We start from the raw sequence: 17,215 nt of genomic DNA, 5'->3' as shown, positions 1-17,215 counted from the left end.
AAACAATTTCATATATGCAGTTGCTCTGCTGAGGCCTGGTGAAAGGACTGCACTACTGGGTGAGGTTCCTGACAGACTTTAACTGATAGGTAGTTGTAATGTGACTTCCTTTCTTATCTCCCCTCTCTCCTACCTGCAGAGTGCAGATATTTTTACGGCTGCAATGTCACTCTTTGACAAAATGTTACTTCAAAATTGCAATTCCTTACAGGGCGTGCCTAAAATGCATCCCGTCATTGTCAAACTAATTCACATCTGCAAGAGGACATAAAACATGAGCCAGCAGATTTGTCGGGTTCATCAAGTGGAATTATTCACCCTTTTAAATGCGTGTTCCATGGACTGATTATCAATCGCTTCACTCTACCGCCATCTGCATTTGTTTCTCTCATTCAACAGGTTTTTCCTTTCATTTGTCACCTGCCTATCTAGATCAATGCAGTCTCATACTGTCAACTATGACGCGATGAGAACAAAACTGATGGTCTCTGAAACTCAATTGTGCAGAGGGTTATTCCCGTCTTTACTACTCACACCTGCCATGTTGTGCAAGTTGTCATTTAAAATCAATGTTGCCCCTTGAGTCTATTCCTACCACCCACACACACACACCCACACACACACACACACACACACACACACAAAGAAATCTTTAAAATTAAAATCTATTGAATGTTCATTTATTGGCCAACACATCACACAAGGCCAGCTGTGACCTCGCAACCAAGTCTGGGGCAGTTGTACTTTAAAAACTGCTGCAATAACGTTACCAGTTTGAGCGGCTGCGCAAATGAGCACTGACGCAATATTTCTAATGTAATTCAATACGTCTACTGTTGGCGACTGTCACGTGGTTTAGTCACTTAATGCTGCTGTTGTTCAGTGCTTACTACACAAGAACTTACATGGAATGCAATTAACATTTAATCCGCATTTCACCTTTACTTTTATTGCACACAGTGAACTGAAGATAAGCACAATGTGCAGCCTGCGGGACTGATCATCCCGTTAGCTTGCTCATCAAAAAAACCAAACACGCCCCCACCCCACCCCCACAAGATATCCATTGAACAGTGCACAAAACAGAAGTTGAATGTTACTTCAGGGGATTTAATCGTAGCTACTTGCTAAAACCGCATCATTTCCCACCCACCACATAACCACACACAAACACCTCTACACAGTACAGTGGGAAGGCACAGCATGACCCAGCACTACGGTGTAATCTTAGTCACATGCTGGCTTCAATACAGCAAACAGAGCCAGGAATCCACTTCTGCGACCCAGTTCATTTCACTGTGCCTCTGCCCTGCCTGACCTGGCCCGACTGCCTGGGAGGGGATCCTCTTCCCTTCATCATTTACTGTAAGAAAAGAAGCGCTACAGCACTCTTGAAAAAGCAAGTTTTCAGCCAAAGAAAACTACATACATTTACAGTGTGTTACCTTGTTATTGTTAGATGTTTTGCAGCCCTCAGTGCAGTTTTATGGGCAACCTGAACTTCACTTCACCCTGCTCTGTTCATGGTAATTGTACTTATCGAGGAAGGAGCAATTCACACGTATTGGCCTGATATATTGAATGATAGCTGGAACAGAAGGAAGCACCTGGCCGGCAGCTTTTCAGTTTGTCCTCATTGGGGAAGATCTATTAGCTGTAATATCCAGTGTGATTTGCATCTTAGTAAAGGGACGCACTCCTCCAGACAAACTGCAGCTCAAAGTTTTCTCTGCACCAGTGAGACAAGCTGACTTCAACACTGTTGAGTTGCTTGAAGCTGCCAATCAGGCTGATGTCTCTCAGAAACTTGTCCTGTGATTGCTTTGTGGCTTTGAGACGGTCAAACTACCCCCTCTCAATTTTTCCTTTAGTATCCAAGACGAAAGTGCTGCTGGAGGATAGTGCCCTTGATGACATCTCTGCTTTCTTTTCAGAGAAACTCTCTTCCTTTGCTACAGGCCTTTTTCCTGCCAGTTATGATGTAATCTACAGCACTCTGCGGTTACATATTATCCAAATAATCGAACAGTGTAGTATGACTCAATTCCAGCACTACTTTCATTGAGAATGCTAGTACATTATCAGCATAGGTTGGAATACCTAGGAATTTTTTTCGCATTCAGACTGTTTAATTCTATTGCACCACAGGTGCTATGACTGTTCACTCCATTGCAAATTGCTTTTATAGCTCCCCAGACTGAAACAGAAGAACTGCAGCTGTTCAAAAACTTCTCATCTTTAGAATGAAATACCATGAAAGAATAAAAGGGGTGCGTAAAAATGAATATGAGGAAAACAAACAAAAAAAACAAACCCAAAGGGAAAAAAAGGTAGCTTATTGCTTTTGCATCATAATAAACAGAAAGACTGTTGGTGTAAACAAGAGCACTTCAGGTGCTTAAACATTGTGAGTTGCTTTTTAACACGGTTAGCTCAAGTTCAGTCCCTCATTTGTTGCTATTTAAGAATCATTTTTCCATCTTTCTCAGAAACACCCTTCAGTCTCATGTTGCTGTGAAAGCTGCACCAGGAATGCATCAAATCACATTTCCTCTTCTTTTAACCAACAAAACCAAATCTCGTGGCAGTCGTCCCATTTTCTACCATTGTCTTCCCCTCTGGTGTTGAAGGGAGGAAGGATCGTTGCGTGAGGGCTGCCTCAACAATCAAACCCACTCATCTGCCACTCCAGATTCAAGAGGATGATCTGCACAAGTACTTCCATGGATAAAACCTATGGCGCTTTCTGCAACAAACACACCAAGATTGACCCCCCCCCCCCTAAAAAAAGAAAAGTAACTACACTTAATACAGACCTGAGCGCTGAGATTGAACAAAAATGATTTTGAACCTGAAAAGCCATCACTGACCCCTGCTGGATCCACGTCAGTTTCCTCAACAACACTGTAGTCTTAATTCCTTCACTCCAAACTCACCTCACTGTTATTTTTCCAGCTTCCCTTCTTAAGACAGAAAAAAAACTAAAGAAACTGGGAGATCAAACATCCAGCAGCTTCCCAGTCAGTGCCGGCGCTCGTCCACCTCTACGCCAAAACTGCAACTCCGGAGAGCTTTGTCCTGTAGTCTGAACATGACACAACGTTCAACAGCCTTATCCTGATAAGTCAATAAAAAAAAGAGGCACCTGGCATGCAAAGATATGGTATCTGGGACGGCAGAGAAACTGATAATGCAATTAACACATTTAAGGATTAGGTGTTCAAAACTGGGCTGCACGGTGGTGCAGTGGTTCGCACTGTCGCCTCACAGCAAGAAGGTTCTGGATTCGAGTCCAGGCTCGGGCGCGGGATCTTTCTGTGTGGAGTCTCCATGTTCTCCCTGTTCCTGTGTGGGTTCTCTCTGGTACTCCAGCTTCCCCCCACCGGCCAACGACATGCAATTTGGGGACGAGGCTGATTGAATACTCTAAATTGACCGTAGGTATGACTGAGTGTGAATGGTTGTTCGTCTCTGTATGTTGGCCCTGCGATGGACTGTTACCTGTCCAGGGTGAACCCCGCCTCTCGCCCATAGATGCTGGGATAGGCTCCAGCCCCCCACGACCCTCACTAGTAAGGAATAAGCGGAAGACGACGATGGATGGATGTTCAAAACTGGCTTATAACCAGCAGAACCACAAAATGGATCACCAAAAACAGGACGCTCCCTGAAGACAACCAGAGCGACAGCCAGAGGTGTTGGCTTCCTCCCACAGCTCCCAGTCTCACTCATTAACTTCTTCCCATTCCTGCATCCCAACATTAGTCAGAATATTAGCCGTTTCGTGTACCGATTGCTCGCTAGCTGTGGAATTGTGAAATGTGATTGTCATGAAAATGTAAAAAAAAAAAGAAGAGAGAGAGTGTGTGTGTGTGTGTGTGGGGGGGGGGGGGCAAAACTAATTGACCTGAATATGAGAGCATCAAAGTTAAGCCACAGTTAAAAATGAAACTGAATGTTTATTCTAAAGATATACTCAAAGTGAGTGTATGCGAGTTTCCATCACAGGTCTAACTGGCACTGCAGTTTGCTGCAAAGCACTTAAGAAAGTTAAGAAATAAAACAAAGTGATTTGGTTTTATCCACTTTCAGACGACGGTCATATTTGCAAACAGAACGCAATCAGGATTCTGTCCTGTTTTGTGTTTTTTAAAATCCTGACTGGAAACCAACATTTGTGTGTATTATTTTCTATTTGTTTCAGTGCACAGCTCTGCTTACGTCAATCTGAGTAGCTGCATAGGAAGTTCAATTATACTGAGAACATTTACGTCTCAACGCGAGGGTAATTCATGATTAAATCAAAAGTGATTCAATTCTAAAAATGCTTGAAATCCCTTGTTGGTTTTGGAAAATGACTTGTGAAATAAGTCAACCGTAGACTGTCTGGGCGCAGTTGAGTTCTGCCTTTGACATTCCATCCAAAAACTTATTTTTTTTCCTCTTCATTTAAACAAGAATGACATTTGATACACTGTTATCCATGTTGGCATTGTGATTCATCTTATAATTATAATCTAGAAACTTCAACACCACAGACAAAGGTCAAATTCAAGTTCTGATGGGTCTTTATAGAAACAGACTTTAAAAATAACGTTTTACAGTTCCTCCATAGATGGGTGTTTCTACAGTAAATGGAATTCCAGTACGGTTAAATTCTTCTTATAAACTTGAGAACACTAAACCTTATTCAATTTCTTTGAACGGGTCGAAAAATCATTATCTTCTCAACAATCATTTCTAGAGCCCAGGCTAAAATAACTGCATTCAGTAACACAACCGCAATTGGTGAGACCCGTCATCACCATTATATATTTTGCTGGGTCACTTGGTGGAAACGGTTGACTGCTGAGACACCGCATCGCCTTTTCTCAATCGCTCGCACATGTTTACAAGACCTATTACGCATAACAGGCCAAACCATGACACCACCTAACAAATAAATACAACAATGACAAAAAAAAAAACCACCTATAAAACATTATTTTCCCGTTTCCACATGTGATTCCGATTTGTTGAACATTTAGAGCAAAACTTTATGCACAAATTCCATAATTTATCACTGGCGGAACCATGAGCTCACTCATAAAATCCCTGCCACTAAATTCCCCAGGAGGAAACACAGAATCAAAATTGTTCGCATTCAAATCAGGACCGATCAATAAATCACTTCTGTAGGGATGCAGTATGTGTGACCTCATGTTATTAGTCTCATCAAGATGAGGGAGAGGAACATAATTAGTTGCCAAGCCAACATGAATACCCCCCACCCCACACACACACACACAAGCATGTACATGCCATCCATGTTGAGCCCATTCCAGCTCAGATGGTGGAGCTTATTTAGACACTAGGATTGAAGCTTGGGGTGTGTGTGTGTGTGTGTGTGTGTGTGTGTGTGTGATGCTGCCAGGGTGTTCTTTTATCTTTTATTTTGCGTTCCATCATGTAAAGGTGGGTGTTATGAGTAATTGTGGTTTCCTCATGAACAGCTCATGCGGTAGTACTCTGCATTGATCTGACCTGTGGGAGTACATGACAGCTTTTGTTTGATATCTGAAACCAAACTTGGACCTGGAAAATGTTTGATGGTTGTGGACTCAAGCGGGCACTTGTGCATTTTTATTTTAGACTTAAGGAAAAAGAGCATAATTTCAAGGAATGTGTCATGATAATCAAGGGAAACTGTACTGGAACTGGTACAAAGGTTGGTCTCGCTGGCTTACACCAGTGAGACCAGTTCCAGAACTCCAAACCCAACAGTTTCACGCAATGTGCCAAACATAAATAGCTACATCAGTCTTGTGCTGCCGTGAAGCGGAAATTCACTCGTGGGTGTGTTGTGATAAAAACTCTAGTCTTAAAGTTTATTTTATTGTCTCTTAAAAAAAAAGAAAGAAAAGAAAAAGAAAAAGAGACTAATGTGTTGAATGAAACTTCAATTTTACACAAAGGGTAGAGAAGAAGACACTGAAGGAAAAACACATGACTGTAACCAAAATATCTCATTGCAAAAACATCCAAAGAGGCTCAAGATTCCAAAAAGCAAGCGCACAGGATTCACTTCAAAGGAGAAGTTCTGTGAATTCTCAACCAGGATCTTTGTTTCCTGTGTGTTCCAGTCACATTTAGGAAGCAGTGTTATTGAGATCATTCCCATTTTAAGTGAGAATTTTAGGGCCATCAAACAAATTCATACAGGAAAATGTATCCACGACCAAGTTTGTCTAATAAGAGCCAGACCGTAACAAACAGTCCGATCGGGAAATGGACCCTTGGGAGGCTGGATGATGCGTGTCTGGGGTTTTACCCCTACAGTTCAGTGAACTCGCTGCAGTTCAGGGGTGAAGTTGCAACACATTTGCAACTTTTATGTAGTGCAGATTTTCCTTCACGCTGTCACTCATTTAAGAGCACCAATCACTGTGAACAACAGGGGGGTCAGTTGAAGAACATTGTGTCTTTATGACCATACTTATATTTTATTACATTTTTGACCTACACCTTCTACTTGACTAGCTCCCGCTCTTGTATTCCACTCTTTTATCCTTATAGAAAGAATATGTAGCATCACAGAACACGATTTATCCGTAACACATTCTTTATATCGTCCTAGCTACGCCGTACATGCACTTGTTGTGGTAAAAGTTCTTTATCATTTTAAAAATAAGCATCAGCAGCCCATTTCACAGCTCAGTAAAACATGTGACACAATGAACACGTGTGACCACACATGTAGTAGTCTGCAAAGAACTGGATGGGGTTTTTTTTTTTTTTGGTTGACTTCCAACATTTGGTCTGTTTCTTTTCATGCCTCAACCAAACCAGGATTCAGTGAGAAATGAACCAAGACCCCTGTTTTAATTGCAAAAATTCCCCCCCAAAAATTCCTAAAAGACAATCTGACACATCAGAATAAATCAGGTGTGAAAAAAATGCTTTTATAACAGCGTACTAAAGTCTTGTTCAGACATCTGTTGTTGTGGGGAGTTTATAGTGTGTACATCGTGTCATAAAGTCAATGTGAAACATTGTACAGTGTAGACAGTCGCAATATTACTGATCCTATATAACATCTCTAACAAAAGAAAACAATCAATTTCACAATCGTGTGTGTAAACAAAAACAACGTTCAACACTTAGTGAAGTTTCCACTACAAAAATACTGTTGTGGGAGAGAAGGACTGGGTATAAACACAGAGGTGGTGACGTTACCAGTTTAAGTTGTTTGCTGCAGTGGTACCTGAACACACGGATGATGCACAGCAGGATAACAGCAGAAAGAACATGTTGTATAAGTCAGGAAAAGCATGCAGAATTGTTGGAAAATATCTATAATGCATTTACACAGAGGCTCTTGAATCTAAATGGTAAGCATGAAAATTAGCTAGTAATTTGCAGTGGCTCCAACACCATAGTCCAGGACACACCAAATATAGGAGTCTCCAGAGAAAATGAAGCCAAATTAGTGCACTGATACTTGCAGTGACATTTAGACGTGATCTACCCAACTCGACACGGATGTCGCCAGCTCACAAAACTGTTGGCTTCAGTTAATGTCAGAATTGCTGGTAAGTAAACTGAGGACAAAAAGGGCACCACTTACAGTATGAATCATCAATCCCTGATGAAAGAAGCCAAAACACACAGATCTCTTCATAAGAGTTGAGTTGCTCCTAGGACTATTTTCTATATTCATGCGAAAATTTCACGTAAAACAGATGACTTTGATTCCTAGAAATCGGTTTTTGTAATCACTGTTTAGTATTAAATCTCGACTCCTGACACAAGACAATGCAACAGCTTCAATACCTCCATCAAAATAACAAGGTGACCTTCTTCTTCTTGTTCTATAACTTACCTCTGAATATGCTTCTGACACCAGCACACACCTGCTTGGCCCTGATTCCAGGACATCATCATCACCAAGAGCCAATATACCCTACTGGCTAAAGAGTGTCCCAGATAGTCCTGCCCTGTAGTCTCTTACCAGCTGCATGGTTAATGATCTTATTAATCAAAATGTTCCAGGGCAATGTTGAAGAGTGATGCATGCTGGCCTTCCTCTGCTGTGTTTAGAGTCACAATACGGCCCTTTTATCTAGACCTTGGGATCCTCCATGAAGTAAACAAATAATTCCTGCGTGAAATGTATTGGACGTAATGCTTTGTCTCGGTGAGCAGGGTAAAGTTACAGGCTTGTGCAGATCAAGGATAAATGATTAGGCCTCGTGTTTCATGGTCACACAGCATCACTAGACGGACGGTCACGCCGGCCCACAAAGTCCTAGCTACCAGGGGAAACATTGATCTAATGAGCCGCGGCTAAGTCGAGCTAGCCCTCCAACGTGGTTACACAACAACCGCTTCCTCAACAAACACGTGTTACAAGTACGTTATGGAATTAAAAAAAATGAGACAGTTTTTTTCTCACCTGCCTGATGAAAGAGGAACCCACTTCCCTTCTCGGCTACGTCTGCTGGCTCGTCCCCGTGGTTTGTGTTGGTGAAGCGGCGCGGAGGAGAGAGAGCAAGGACAGCCTTGATTTGAAGCCGGAGGAAAGCTCACATACAGCGACGGAGAGGTGGGAGTAGACGTCTTAGTACCAGGTTCTTCACCGACAGACTTCTTCTCTCCAACAGACTGGTTTTTACACTGCTGCCAGTGAAGGGATTTTGCCTTTCATAAAGCCACGGGGTTGATGTTAGTCTTTGCGCACGCTCACATCCATCGTGACGTCAGCACCAACCCCTCGTCTCGTCACAACCAATCAGATGCGGCGTTGCGATGACGCACCCCGTCCTCTGAGCAGATCTCGCGGCGCGAGCAGCAGTTCATGTAATGTCAACCTTCTCTTGCATAAGCTCCATTTTTTCCCCCACTCACGGTTGCCAAACAAGGGTGTTTTCTATTTTATAAAATATTAAAATGGGGTCTTTCTGTTCCGCTTCTGCTGTGGCTGGAGGGCGAATGTCTCCAACCACACTGCCATCTGATGGCTGTCTGTTTGCACTGCCAATACTGGCCTACTTTCACCTCGCTTGCATGCGAGAGGGCAACGTTGAATAACAGGGCAGGGCTAAATGTAGAAGTGATACCCAAACGTTTGTTTTGCCATGGGTACAAAGCTACATTTTTTTTCTCCCTGCAGTGCTTGACATGTGATTTACAAGCAAAAACGGATGAAAAACAGGAATGCAACATTCGAAATGATGTCTATAAAAGTGTATAAAAGTAATGAACATAAGGAAAGAAAAACAACATAAAACTTTGCATATTAAGTATAAAGTATTGTAAACAAAACTCAAGTTCAAGTGATTTTGCTGAATTTTGGCTATATATATGTATATACATAATACTATCTAACTGCTAAAGCTCTGATTTTTTTTTAAATGGAGAGTTATTATACACAGTTTTGCTGTTTAAATGTGAGTTTCCAGCAAATAGATTTCTCCCAAAAAAAATCTAAATTGTTTGAAATTTCTCTTTCACTTAAATGAATCCCACTCCTCATTACCACACTGGACCTGCTTGATGAGCATTGATTTGATTATCTGACAAGTGATTGTCCTTTCCTACTGTGAGCAGATAGCACGATCTATAAACACTGATACAGATATGAGATTTTCAAATCTTGTGATTATCATCTTTTTCCATATCACTCACAAAACCGCAAATTAACCCTGAACAGCTAAGCTTGGATGGGCTCTTCACTTATCCACTGCATGCATCGCTTGACTCCTAGTGTTTTAGTCAGTAGTAAAAGCAGTCTGAAATCCATCCATCCATCCATCACCAGCCAGCATCGATTCTTTCTTTTTTGCTAAAAGCTGCCCTCTGCTGGGACTTGATGAGAATGCTGAGACCGGACCATATTCAGGCCCAGGAGGTAACGAACACCCCTGATTCTGACTATCATATTCCTTCACATGAAAGTCGGTCATCCGATACACAGAACATTTATCTTTCAAATATCGGAATTGGCCTCAAACAAAAACACTTACTACTGGAATCAATTAAAGAATGAAGCTTAAAGTAACAAATTCACAATCTAAAGATGTCGCCAATTTTTTTTTTTTAATCACAAAAAACAATTGACCTGCCCCAGCGGCCGATTATTCTTCTTCCGTGTTCCCTCTAGTACTAATGTTGCAGGCTCCACGGAAGAGAACTGAACAAAAAGAACATCAATTTTCAGTTTCCCATGAAACACACACACACACACACACACACACACACACACACACACACACACACACACACGCACACGCACACACACACGCACACGCACACGCACACGCACACACACAGATAAATCTGTCATGCCGGTCCTTTAAAGATGCCTACAGAGAGCAAAGTGGAGTTAAAATCACACAGTGACTGTCTCACCATTCTACATACAGTTTTCATGTATTGAACGCAAATTTAAAACTAAAAAAAAAGAAAGTTTTTGACTCCCTGCTTGAGTCATGTTGTTTTGGCCCGCTTTACCATCTGATAGAAGGCGGGAAATGTAATAAGGAGGCATTAAAACGGAGAAGTCACAGGTGTCGTCAGGTGTAACTTTAATAACTGGCACCACAAAGGTCCTACTGTACTGTACATTATACTGTGGCACTTAGAGTCAGCATGCTCGTAGATACTGAAGAACCTACATAAAGCCTTAATTCAGCACAGGAACATACTTTTAACAGTCGGTTTTTTCACAGTACCGTACAGATACCAATCTGACCAGTTAAACATAATGTGACAACTTCAAATAAACAAAATAAAGCCAAATTTAGATAATCCACATAATCTCTGTGAAGAACTGTTACTAATCATGATCTGTAACACAAATTTCTAAAACAAATACTGAGTTGGAAAGATCCGGTCCTACTCCATCACTCAGTGCAGCACAGATGAGACCAACACAACAAGGATATATAACTATCATCTATACATATATACATAAACACTGCGTTCCATCATTGGTATGTCATGTGCAGGTATCTACAGTGCCGATATTTCAGGCGCATATACATAGTCATAAAATTGTAGTGCAAGCTAACTCCACGTCACATATTTGATGACAAACATGCTTTAGTTCATGTCTTTTTGTGTGTCAGTGCATTTGTTTTGGTGCTGCTCCTAGATCACTCCATCCGGTGCTCTGAAAGCATTTTGGAGAAATGGCAGGACTTTTTTTCTTCTTCGATGTACGGCCACGTGTTAAAGCTCTCTGTGTGCTCAGATTATTGAATGATTTTTTTTTCTCCTGACAATCTCTCCTCACACTCTTCCCTGTTTGTTTGTGTCTGACAATCAAAAAATTTCTTTTGTTGCTTTGTTGAAGACACAAAACACACAGATAAGAGATGGGATTTTACCCAGGAAGCTCTTCTTCTGTCTGAAGCAGTTCTTTATCCAGAAGCAGCTTTGAAAATACAACGACAAGAGTGCAGCAAGGGATAGAAAATACCTCTAGTTCCTGTATCTTTACAGTACTTACATAATGTGCCAGGGTGTTTCAAGGTATGTGCGTGTGTGTGTTGGGTGTTCCGTGTTTGTGTGAGATGTGTGCACATGGCATAATGAAAGACTGTCCTTATCCTTTATATCACATTCTCAAACAGCTGCATTGAGTTCATGATGTTCTCGTCCTGCAAAAGGAAGATAAATGACATGAAGGACAAATTTTTATCATGTAGCCACAGTGACAATGCCAAGAAAACTTAAATTTCCTTTAGATAGATGTGTCAAACTAAGTTCATGAAAAATGACTTAGCTTGAGTTAACGGCAAGGCAATTTTATTTGTAGAGCCCGTTTTCACCAACAGTTTGTCTCAAAGGGCTTCACATGGCATCATAACAACATCCTCTGCCCTTAGACCCTCACATCGACTGAGGAAAAACTCCATAGAAAACCCTTTTAACAGGGAAAAATCTGAGAAACCTCAGGGTGAGCAACAGAGGGGGGATCCCTCACCCAGGAGGGACAGACGAGCAGTAGATGTTGTTACAGACAAGAAAACGGGGTACATTTAATGACAGAAATATGAATAAGTTTAATGACATAAATAAATGAACTTTCTGCTTTCTCCTGAATTCAAGAGATACATCTTTTATAAAGAAAACAAGTGCCCTGATAATTTTTTTGCTTAACACATTTTTGTAGGGATATCTTTTTGTGAAAATGCCTTTTTTAAATTAGTCCGCTTTAGTAGTTTTTTTTTGCAATATCAACCTAACAGCTCTTCAAAAAACCCAAAAACAAACAGGGCTAATTTTTTTTTTTAATGAAAATCCATCAACCCAGTAGAACAGGGCTGTTTTGGGGGGCAGTTTGAGGTATAATATCTCATTAATTCACACTGTACGCTTCCTTCCCTTGAGTCCTGAAGTTGCAATGTATAAACTAAGGAGCTTTACAAGAACAGTGTTCGTTTCTGGATCTCATTGGTCCTTCGAATTGTTGCGACTGTCTCCGAAATGATGTAATTCATGTACTTTTTGTTGGAAAAAACAATCATACTGATTTAGTCTCTGATTCAAACATTTGCGTTCAAGGAAAATAAAACCTACATTTTTTTTTGGGGGGGGGGGCTCCATATAATTTTATCATAAATAAAACATAATGGATGATGGTTAAATTCTGATAGTTTTTTCCAAGGAAATGTTGAAATATTTGAAGCAGGTTGCCACAATTGCCCAGTGTATGAGTTTGGCCTTGAGTTTGTCGAGTCATCCTTGTCTTCTTCAATCAGATTTATCTTAACTGATGTTTAATTAAACTCATGTTCCGACCTTTAACAACTTCCAAAGCTAATAAAGTTAAGTATTTGCATAAATAAGTTACATCTTAAAATTGTACCACATGTTGAGAGTTGTGGCCTACATCCAACGTAAAGACATCGTCTTCAAAATTCCTTGTAGGTGTTTATCTGTTTACCATAATGAACAACTTTTTACATTGGGTTTGGCTGAGGAATACACTCTCCTCTTGTTTCAAATTGAACTTCAACTCCTGGATAAATAATATTATTGCATATATGAGAGATTATTTTTATAGTTTATTATTCTGGCATCTCTGTCAGGTCAGACTGCAGATCCTCAATCTTGGCACTGCAGTTCCTCAGGGGTCACTGGGATGAACAGTTGTTGAGTTAGTCACAGTCAAAGGTACAGACAGAGAATTCTTGCTTTTTGTAGATGGAATGGTTTAAGATTCCATTTTCTATCTGTTCTTTTTTTTTTAACTGGTTTGTTATCTCCTCTGGGCCAAATTCAGAGCCGCCTGCATCCTCCTGGGCTCTCCTTTTGTTAGGTGCAGTGAAGCTGATACTCAGTGACTTTGTGTTAGAAGTGATAATAATCCTGAGAACAGGAAGAGACAATGAACCTCTATGACCCAGACACAAGTTTTGGGTGAGGTGCATAACCCCGTTTTCACTTTTAGGTTTCATTGTGTAGAAGAATTTCATATTTGAGTTAAGGCCTTTACTGTAACTTTTTGTTATATAACAGGCAGAACATGTTAGGATGGTGTTTTTCCTTCTGGTAGTTTCCTCTGTTAGGTTTTGATCTGTGTGTTCCAGGTGAGAGTGTACAAGTGTTCTGCCCTATAAAATATCAGAACACAACCATATAACTTGCGCCCGGAACACGATTGGTCTTGTTGGTTCCCGTAAGAAATCAAGTGAGTTCTTGTAGTTTAAGTTCAGTCACATCAGCTTGATCAGCTTCGCAACATGAACAACCTCCATGCGACCGTGTTTGCGTTTTCACGATTGCTTGCTTGTCAGTTTGAATACATCAAAGTTATGATTTGTATGAAACTTAGAGGAGGGGTAGATCCAGGACAGTCTTACTTTCCTCAACACTTCCAGCTAAAGGGTGTTTTGACATTTTCCTTAATTTCACAGGAAATATCCCATGGAGCTTTAGGGGGAAATATCAGGCCTATTAAAAATGATTCAGTCTGATAATAGAAGGATTCTGTGCATCTACCGATGAAAGTTGAAGTGGTGGAGGGCTGCATGCCCTGTCCTAGAGTCCTCTTTGTTTATTTTGCATTTATCTAACTGTAGCATGATAATGTGAATAGGAGGAACTATGAAAGAATTCATCATGGTAAAATGTTCAGAAAATTTTAGAAGAACAGATTGGTATCTGATTAAGGAGGACAGAAACGTATGTGATAATGTGAGATTTAGAATGATCTCGATCAGTCTGTGTTGATGCGGTTTTGTCTGGGAGTGGAACTGTGGGTGTGATTCACCTTCTGACAGGTCTCGATAAACTCTTCGATAGTCACGACACCATCACGGTTTTTGTCCATTTTCTGGAGAAAAACAAAAAAGAGAACGGTTAACTTTTAAGGCAGGAACTGAGGTGCAGTGACCTTGTGTTATTCATGTTTTTGGATTCAAAACCTGGAAGAACTTGTCGACATGTTCAGAGGGAGCCTCGTCTCTCACGCACGGGTAGGTGTACCTCCCCATCATGTCATAGATTGACTTCATTATTGCCAGCATCTCCTGCACAGAGAAGACAGACCTCTGGGTGAGTCAGGCCCATTATTTACTGTTTTTCTCCCAGAATGAGCAAAATTGACCTTTTACAAGTGAAGAAACATGAAAGGTAATATTTGGGACTATGACAAATAAGACATGAGTAACCAGGGGATCTCGCAAATGATTGTCTTCACAGGCGATTGCAGCAGAGGGCAGAAATTATATTTCCATGTCAAAATTTGATTGACAGGATCAGAAATGTGAGTGGCCCTCTAGCAACCGAGGGATCGCTGGTTCGATCCTCACTTCCCCCGGTGACCATGTCAAAGTGTCCTTGAGCAAGATACTGAGCCCCTAATTGCTCCTGATGGCCCTGCGATGGACCTACAACCCGTCCAGGGTGAACCACGCCTCTCGCCCAATGTCAGCTGGGATAGGCTCCAGCCCTCACCCCTGCGATTCTTAATGGATAAGCGATATAGAAAATGGATAGATGTCTGGATCAGAAATGTCAAACAATGTATGTTCGTCTCCCTTGAGACTCATGATAAAAGAGTGAGCATGGTTCATCTACAGTCAGACAGAGGTGAAATTCATTGCTCCATTATATTTCTTTAGGCACAAATCAGTGGCGGAGGATTTTACCCCGTTTACTCCTTTTTTACAAAGCCAAAACAACAATCCATGGTTATGATCGCTTTAATACAATTAACCTCTTTTGTGAAGGAGTAGGAAGCTGGAGCACATGTGACTTCAATATAAAGCAACTTATCAAAGTAAAAAATTTGAGAGCGTGTTTTATCATCATAAATTGCTCAGCATGTTTTCTTAGCGTAAAAATTGGAAGCAGCAGGAAACAAACACCAACCAAAGCCAAGAAACACTTCTGCTCTTATTTCTTGTACATTAAATCTTCAGAATTGTTGGCACATTTAAACAAAGCCAAGCGAAATGTAACTCAGTTTAGTTCTCCAAAAATACCAGAATGTATCTAAAAAATACTGAACTAATAATATAAATGTGCTGTCTGCTTACTAGCAGTGTTTGAGGTCACGTGTCACGTCTAAAGAGGGAAGTCCACCCATTTTACACATTGAATTCAATTTCACGGTCTTGGCGAGCACAGAAGTGAATGTGTGATGTTTTATGAAGCTTTTTTGCAGCTCCAGAGGGAAATCTGATCAAGTGATGTCACTGGCGACCAGGTGTCCCACTTTATGTAGGACTTTTATGCATTTTTATCTCTTGTCCTATATCTGACATATTCAGACTATGTCCCACATATTTTGATTGGCTGTTAATTTTCATTTGTCAAACCACTAACGGTTAGTTGCTTTTCCAAAGTCTAAATTTTGTCCAGTAGCTCTACAAAAAGGTAGGGAGGGCTGCCAGCACATGGATCTGACACATGTTGGCAGGTAAAATACAAGTTAACCCTGCCAACCTTCCTAATAAATTTAAAATGGGATCCTGCTACATCGTGAAAAATGGAAGTACGACACAAGAGCAGTTCTGAACTTGCAGGTACATCCCCTCAAAGGTACAGTTGTTACTACAAAAGAAAAAAATTGGTCTTCAACAAGTCAGAAGAGCATTTTTTTGGCTAAAAGTGAACTCAAAGGTACACTATTGCCTATCAAATGGGTATCCTCTTGTGACAAGCATTTATAAACTTCCAAGTACACACTGGTACTTCTGTTTTTGAGTGTGTACCTCCCAGTCAGCTCACTTATCACTCTGATCATGGCTGTGTCTGAAATCAGCCGCTCATTCACTCCTCCCTACTCACTATCTGGGGATCTCTACGCAGAGGACTGTAAAGGGAACTCGTGTGCAAAATAGCACTACACAGATCTCCGGGGTCACTCTTCCCTCATACGTCTGCAAGCTCCTGCCGATAGTGAGACTGTGGAAGACTTTAATCTAGACCAGACAAATCCAGCCCCACATACCTCTTTGGTGATGTAGCCATCTTTGTTAATGTCATAGAGGTTAAAGGCCCAGTTGAGCTTCTCAGTGACTGAACCTCTAAGCAACACAGACAGACCGATGACAAAGTCCTCGAAGCGGATGGAGCCGTTTCTGTCGATGTCAAATGCGTTGAAGAGGAAGTGAGCATAGGTGGTTGCATCTGTGTCGCGCAGACGACAAAAAGAACATGTTTGACAGAAGCATGTCAGAAAGAGAGAGTGATAGAAAGAGAAGAAGATTATTGTAGCAGCTAACCTCCTTGGGGAAAGAACTGAGAATAGATGGTCTTGAATGTCTCCTCATCAACCAACCCGCTGGGACACTCCTGCCCGTGGGAGCAAGAGAGAAGGGGGTAAATATAAGTCCATTTAAAGCACGATGGGTTTCCTTGAGATGGAGCAACACTGGGTATACATACGTTCTTAAAGCCTCTGTAGAGAGACTGAAGCTCCTTCCTGGTGAACTTGGTCTGCGCCTGAAGCTGATCCAGCCCCTCCGGCTGGTGACGCACCGTCGACAGCTCCAAATCACTGTCGCTGCTGTCTGTGGGAGAAAGAGAGTGAAAGAGGGGGGCAAGAGAGATGGATTGACAGACAGGAAGAGAGAAAAGAAGAGTGGGGAAGATAGAGAGAGTGATGCAGAGAGGGACAGATGAGGAGAAAAACAAGGAGGACGGGGCAGACATTGAGTGTGTGGGTGCAGGCCAACATTCATAGAGGGATGGGATCACACATTCATTACTTTAAGAG

At 41.3% G+C, this 17,215-nt stretch overlaps 2 protein-coding genes across 8 annotated transcripts in view; both read right to left on the bottom strand.

Annotated features, from left to right (window-relative positions):
* Positions 1-8,740, bottom strand: part of slc23a2 (solute carrier family 23 member 2) — a 42,386-nt gene extending 33,646 nt beyond the window's left edge. For 4 of the 6 annotated variants that reach the window (XM_086206555.1, XM_086206557.1, XM_086206556.1 and 1 more), the window contains exon 1: positions 8,435-8,740. The gene's annotated coding sequence lies outside the window, so the exon portion shown is untranslated. The remainder of the gene's footprint in view (positions 1-8,434) is intronic. The other 2 variants (XM_086206560.1, XM_086206559.1) reach the window with 1 other exon arrangement.
* A 1,808-nt stretch (positions 8,741-10,548) lies between these two features.
* kcnip3b (Kv channel interacting protein 3b, calsenilin) overlaps positions 10,549-17,215 on the bottom strand; it is a 40,778-nt gene continuing 34,111 nt past the window's right edge. The window contains exons 3-8 of one of the 2 annotated variants that reach the window (XM_086206553.1): positions 16,885-17,005; positions 16,722-16,791; positions 16,448-16,626; positions 14,415-14,519; positions 14,261-14,323; positions 10,549-11,642 (exon numbers count right to left, since the gene is read on the bottom strand). In XM_086206553.1, the coding sequence (XP_086062679.1) occupies positions 11,595-11,642; positions 14,261-14,323; positions 14,415-14,519; positions 16,448-16,626; positions 16,722-16,791; positions 16,885-17,005 (586 nt within the window). In that variant the 3' untranslated portion in view covers positions 10,549-11,594. Of the gene's footprint in view, positions 11,643-14,260; positions 14,324-14,414; positions 14,520-16,447; positions 16,627-16,721; positions 16,792-16,884; positions 17,010-17,215 lie in introns of both variants that reach the window. The other variant, XM_086206554.1, reaches the window with a different exon arrangement.

The sequence above is a fragment of the Aulostomus chinensis genome, chromosome 6 (genome assembly GCF_037954235.1).
Source record: "Aulostomus chinensis isolate RoL2024-O1b breed Wild chromosome 6, RoL_Achi_v1.0, whole genome shotgun sequence".
Taxonomy (NCBI): domain Eukaryota; kingdom Metazoa; phylum Chordata; class Actinopteri; order Syngnathiformes; family Aulostomidae; genus Aulostomus; species Aulostomus chinensis.
Note: the sequence above shows the minus strand (reverse complement) of the source record. Positions and strands in the feature narration are given on the sequence as shown.